Here is a 6298-nt window from a genome sequence, read left to right on the forward strand (position 1 = left end):
CGCTCCCGCGGGCAGGTGGTGCGCATCTTGGCGTGTTCAGGTCGTCTCCGCCGGGGCACTCATCCCCACGGGGCTTTTGCAGACTGCAGCCTGTGCAGAGCAAAACTGCAGATTCATTACAGGGACGTGCCCTGACACTCGGAACCAGTGCTTGTGATTCCTGCGCGGATCCAAATCTCCCTCCGAGTGGATAACCGTTCTTCCTAGCGGTACATTTTTGTAGACTTCTGCCCTTCCTAGGTTGAATGAGCATGTTCTCTGTTTATCTTATTTGGCTGTAGTTTGCCAGAACAACCTTGTTTTTATTATACCTGGCACTTGTAAGCTCTGATTTAAAATTGTTGGGGTATTTACATAAAGGCGAGGGACAATTTAAAAAAAGAAGATTGGCTATTGAACATCATGGTGTAGTGATTGTCAAATACTGTATTAATTGTCGAAATACTAAAACGCCGAATCCTTGCTTCGTTCTTAGTAAGGGCAGCGATGTGACGGGGCTCTTTAAACTAGTTCACCCAATGGTGTTAACGCCCCCACCTCCCTCCCCGCCAGCATCTGCACCGCACAAGTTCTTCGGGCTTGCAGTCATGATTAGACTCGCATGTGAAAGTATTTTAAAGGCTTGGTAACTTGACCTTGGTTTTATGAGCGTTTTAATTCTCCTGCCCTATAAAAGTGAACTTAAAATATCTAATAACCTACATTTAATTATATCTGTTTTTCTTGTTAGTTACTTCCTAAATTGATTCATATGAGGCTTGTTGCCAAGATAATACTATTTCTCCCAATTTACGTGATCTTTTTTTCTTCCCAAAGCATTGGGAGAACTGCCACTAAAATTCTCAATAGGGGTAGACTCTCAGGCTCAAGTAAGTAGCTACTTGGTTGCAGTATCAGGGCAGAAATTCCGATTTCTGGATTCTGAGGTTCTTCAAGTAAATAAAATAAAAATTTTTTAATCCTCACCTGAGGATGTTTTTATTGATTTGAGGGAGAGAGGGGAATAAGAGGGGAGAGAGAGAGAGAGAAACATCGTTTGAGAGAGAGACATCCATCAGCTGCTGCTTGCCCTCTATTGGGGGTCTATCCTGCAACTGGGCATGTGCCCTGACCCTTTGGTGCATGGGACGAAGCTCAACCGAGCCACACTGGCCAGGGCTTTAGTGATTGTTCCACTTATTCATACATCCATTGGTTGATTCTTGTAAGTCCCCTGACCAGACTGAACCCACAATCTTGGCCAATCAGGATGACACTCCAACCACCTGAGCTACCTATCCAGGGCATTGATCAAAGTGCATTGCTTTTAGGATATGTATCTCTTAAAAACTTATAGCAATTCATCCTCCTTGTGAAATTGCAGAGAAAGTAAAAAGTTCATATTGTTCCTTTAATCGTGTAGTTTGCCTTTTTTTTTCTTACTGTTAAACATAAGCATTTTTTCTGTATCATTAAATAATCGAAGAAATATTTGTAGTGACTAATGTAATCTACGTTAACTGTGGTAATTAATATTTGGACCAGCCAGATTCTTGCCATTATAATTAATCTTCAGTAAAAATATTTGTGCATTTCATATCCTTTCCTTAGAATAGAACCATTGTGAAGCTTAGATGTTCTGAGGTACTCCATCTTGGCTAACAAGTCCTGATATGGAATAAACTTAAAACTGAGATGTTATCAGCCTAAAATAAATGTAAATAAGCAAATTACTTTAATCATGCTTTTTACTCTTGATTCAGTAGCCTAACCTGGTGGACCTTACATCTTTTATTATTTTCAGAGCATTGCTGAGGTTTTTCGATGTTTCATCTGTATGGAGAAATTGCGGGATGCACGCCTGTGTCCTCATTGCTCCAAGCTTTGTTGTTTCAGCTGTATCAGGGTAAGCTGTATTTTTCTTTCCACATGCATTTAGCATATGTAGGATATATTGGTAAATAAAATAGTAAAAATTAATCATTTCCTTTATCTTTTCATTTTAGATTTTGTGTCCTTTTAAAAAAATGTCTTCAATGAATGTTCCTTAATAGGGAGACCATCAGTGTATGTTGCTTAGTACTGTGGAGATGAATAATCGTCAAATGATAACTGCCATGAAATGTCTGGAAACCAAAATTCACTAAAATTCTAATATATTTACATTATTAAATCATTGCACATTTAACAAGTACTTACAAATGGCTGGCCTGCATTGTGTTTGAAATTGAGGGATATGAAGATAAATGACAAAGTGCCCTGAAGGAACTTAAATCTAATAAAGAGAATAGACTTTGTGTACTGTCATCAAGAGACACTAACAAAATGTTGTGAGACCCAGAGGAGGGAGAGTTTATACTTGTTTGGCTATGTTTTTAGACTAGATCTTCAATTATCTAGGTACACTTAGTTGATTCTGTCTTACTACCTGTTTTTTTGTGTGTGTTTTTTAATTTTTTTGTTTGTTTTCTGCCCCCTTTTTTTGTCCCCATAATTCTTTTTTTTTTAATCCCTTCTTGATTTTTAGCATAAGTAGCTCTTTATGTTTGCCTACAATTATTGACTTTGTTTTGTCTTAAATTTTGCACACTTTTAAAATCGGGTATAATTTACATAAAATAAACTACACATATTTAAAGTGTACAGTTTGATAGGTTTTGACAAATGTATATACCTCAGAAACCATCACCATGGTCAAGATAGTGAAAATATCTGCAATCCCCCAGATTCTTTGTATCTCTGGATAAAGTCTCCTGCTTATCTGGTTCCCAGGCAACCATTGATCTGCTTTCTGTCACTATAGATATGTGCGGATTTTCTGGAATTTTTTACAAGTGGAATTTTATAATATATACTCTTATGTATCTGTTTTTTTTATTCAAAATTATTTTGATATTTATCTATGTCAAGTGTTTAAATAGTGTTCCTTTTTACTGCGCAGTAATAGCATTGCATTGTATGCATATGCCATAATTTGTTTATCCATTCACGTTTTATTGTTTTAAATGAGGTATAATTGACATTTAAAACATTATATTAGTTTCAGATGTGCAGCATATTTCTACATTCAGCATTTGTATGTATTTGTATATGTTGCAAAATGATGACTACACTAACTAGTTAACATCCATCACTATATGCAGTTACAAAAATTTTTTTTCTTATGATGAGGACGCTTAAGATCTATTCTCTTAGCAATTTACAAATATGTAGTACATATTATTAACCATACTATTAACCATAGTTATGGTTATATGTTAATAATATTATCATTATTATTATAATATTATCATTATTATTATTAACATATAGTCACCATACTGTACACATTCACTTGTTGATGGATACATGGGTTGCTTCTAGTTTTTGGCATTTACATAGAGCTGTGAGCATTTATATAAAAGTGTTTGAATGAACTTCAGTTTTCATTTCTCTTGGGTAAATAATTAGGAATGGAGTATCTAGATCATAAGGTAGATGTTTAACTGTTTAACATATTGTCAGACTGTCTTCTAACATATTGTCAGACTTTATCATTTTATGTTCTTGCTGGTATGTATGAGAGTGCTAATTCCATATTAATGCCAACACTTGGTGTGTTCAGTCTTGAATTTTAGTAATGGTACCTCAACTTTCCCCTTAAGATCAGGAAAAAGACAAGGTTGCCTGCTTTCATTACTTCTATCCATTACCTTCTCTCCCAACCCTTAGTAACTACCATTCTTTAAGTTCCTATGAATGTGACTAGTTAAGTACCTCATATAAACCCAATTACACAATATTTTTTTTTTTAATACTTATTTCTGGGCTCTCTATTGGTCTCTCAGTCTTCATGCCAGTACAAACCTGTTTTGATTACTATGGCTTTGTTGTAAATTGAAATCAGGAAATTCAAGATAGTTTTGGTTATTTAGGGTCCCTTGTGATTATTTTTGAATTTTAGATCGGGTTTTTCTACTTCTGAAAAAAGCACCATTGTGATTTTGATAGGAATTGCATTGATTCTGTAGATTGCTTTTGGTAGTATCGCCATCTTAATATTACTTTTTTTAATCCATGAATTTGGGATGTCTTTCTAGTTATTTAGGACTTATTTAATTTCAGCAATATTTTGTAGTTTTCCACATACAGTTTTTTTCAATTCCTTGGTTAAATTTATTCCTACATATTTTACTCTTTTTTTTTTTACTTTTGAATATAGTTTTACTAAAGCATAAGTCATTTCAAAGCAAAAGTCGTTTATGTCAATTCTAACATATAATACATTTAAGTCATAATATGAATTTAAATTTATATTTGTGTATTTCACTGTAGTGCTGTGACAACAAAATGACACCTGTGTACCAGAGCATAAACACATCATATTTTATTCTTTATGATGCTATTGTAATGTATTGTTTCCTTCATTTTCTCCTTGGAGTCTTTGCTAGTGTATAGAAATAAAAGTGTTTTATGGGTGTTGATTTGTGTATCCTGCAACTTTGGTGAATTCATTAGCTTTAACTTAAGTTTCTTCTGAAATCTAGGATTGTCTACATATCTGATCATGTGTCATCATAAACATAATTTTATTTCTTTTCCATTTTGGATGCTTTATGTTTCTCTTTTCTTCCTTAATTGCTCTGGCTGAAATTTTTAGTATGTTGAATAGAAGTGCTGAAAGCAGGCATCCTTGTCTTTTCCCTGGTCTTAACAGAAAAGTTTTCCATCTTTAACCCCTTCCCCAACAATTTTTTTGTTAAAAACGTTCCTTTTTCAGACTAATTTTTTTATTTTGGTTCTATATAGTATTTTTGATGCTGGTTATGAAAACAGTTTGTAATTATTTTTTATTCCCATTTTTGTGGTTAAGAATAGTATTTCCTCAGAAAGTTTCTAGCTGACTCTATCCACTGAGCCAAACCAGTTATGGCATGCTGTGAGTTTTTAAAATAAGGATTTTAGCCCTAGCTGGCTTGGCTCTGTGGATAGAGAGAGCATCGGCCTGCAGACTGAAGGGTCCCAGGTTCGATTCTAGCCAAGGGCACATGCCAGGTTGCAGGCTCAATCCTCAGTAAGGGTGTGCAGGAGGCAGCCAATCTGATCCTCTCTCATCATTGATGTTTCCCTCTTTTTGTCTCTGCCCTTATCTTCCACTCTCTCTAAAAATCAATGAAAAAATACCCTCGGGTGAGGATTAACAATCACAATAAAATAAGGACTTTATCAGTTGAGAAAGTTCCCTCCTATTCCTATTTCTTGAGTGTTTTTATCATGAAAGGATATTGGATTTAGTCAGATGCCTTTTTTCCTTTGTTTTATTAATGTGATATATTACACTAACTGATTTTTATATGTTGAACTGTCCTTGCATTCCAGGAATAAATCACTTGGTCATGGCGTATAATCAAGAAAACTTGAGCTCAGTCACTTGTCTATTTCATGTGGTTAATAAGTGCTAAAACTAGGAATCAGACTGAGGTCTGAATACTGTCTAAAGCTTGTGTTTCCATTTAATGAGGGAGAGAAATCAGTTCTTCAGTTGATTGTGAAGGAATTACTATAAAGATGTTTCTTTAATGTTTTTGGGGCATTAATATTGTTCACTGGTTTTTACCTTGAGTTTTGGTTTGGAAGAAACATTGTTTCCCCCAAAGTATGAAAATTGCCATAGTGATTAAGTTAGATTGTGTAATATGTACAAGGTAAAAATGCTACATATATATAGAGAAGGGAAAGGTCACTAGTTTGGGATAGGCAGGAAAGTTTTATGGTTATAACCAATGGATATTCTTATGTGAGAGCGCATAGAGAGAGGGACTATAATAGCAAATAGACAGTCATGTAGTCAAGAGTGGTATATATTGCAACAATAGCCCTTTTGGATGGGAGAAGTATATTAAAAAAATATATTGGTCCCAACCTTTATAGAGCTTATTGTGAAGCAGGGGAGGGGAGACTACAACCACAGTGAAGGGGGAAGTATAGGTTGCTGTGGTAGAGCATGGCACTGGTATCTAAAATAGTCTATAGAGCAAGCATGTCAAACTCTTGGCCCAGGGGCCGCATGTGGCCCACAATGAATATTTTTGTGGCCCAGCCAATATAATGGTATGTAAGAAACATTCTAATAAAAATTTCATAACTTGATTTTTATAATATCCTGTTATACATAATCCTATCTAATAAAAGAGAAACATGGTAATTGGCGTACGACCGTTACCCTTCCCAAGGCTCATCAGGGTGATATGCAAATTAACTGCCAGCCAAGATGGCGGCTGGCAGCTAGGCAGCTTAAACTGAACATGAGGCTTGCTTGCTTCCGTGACGGAGGACTGCA

The 6298-nt window shown here is 35.3% G+C and overlaps 1 protein-coding gene across 5 annotated transcripts in view; it reads left to right on the forward strand.

Moving 5' to 3' along the window:
- The window catches only part of TRIM37 (tripartite motif containing 37), a 91202-nt gene that overhangs the window by 956 nt on the left and 83948 nt on the right, over nucleotides 1-6298 (forward strand). For all 5 annotated transcript variants that reach the window (XM_015559079.1, XM_006756189.2, XM_015559078.1 and 2 more), the window contains exon 2: nucleotides 1784-1885. In XM_015559079.1, the coding sequence (XP_015414565.1) occupies nucleotides 1784-1885 (102 nt within the window). The remainder of the gene's footprint in view (nucleotides 1-1783; nucleotides 1886-6298) is intronic.

The sequence above is a fragment of the Myotis davidii genome, unplaced genomic scaffold, assembly GCF_000327345.1.
Source record: "Myotis davidii unplaced genomic scaffold, ASM32734v1 scaffold993, whole genome shotgun sequence".
Lineage (NCBI taxonomy): Eukaryota > Metazoa > Chordata > Mammalia > Chiroptera > Vespertilionidae > Myotis > Myotis davidii.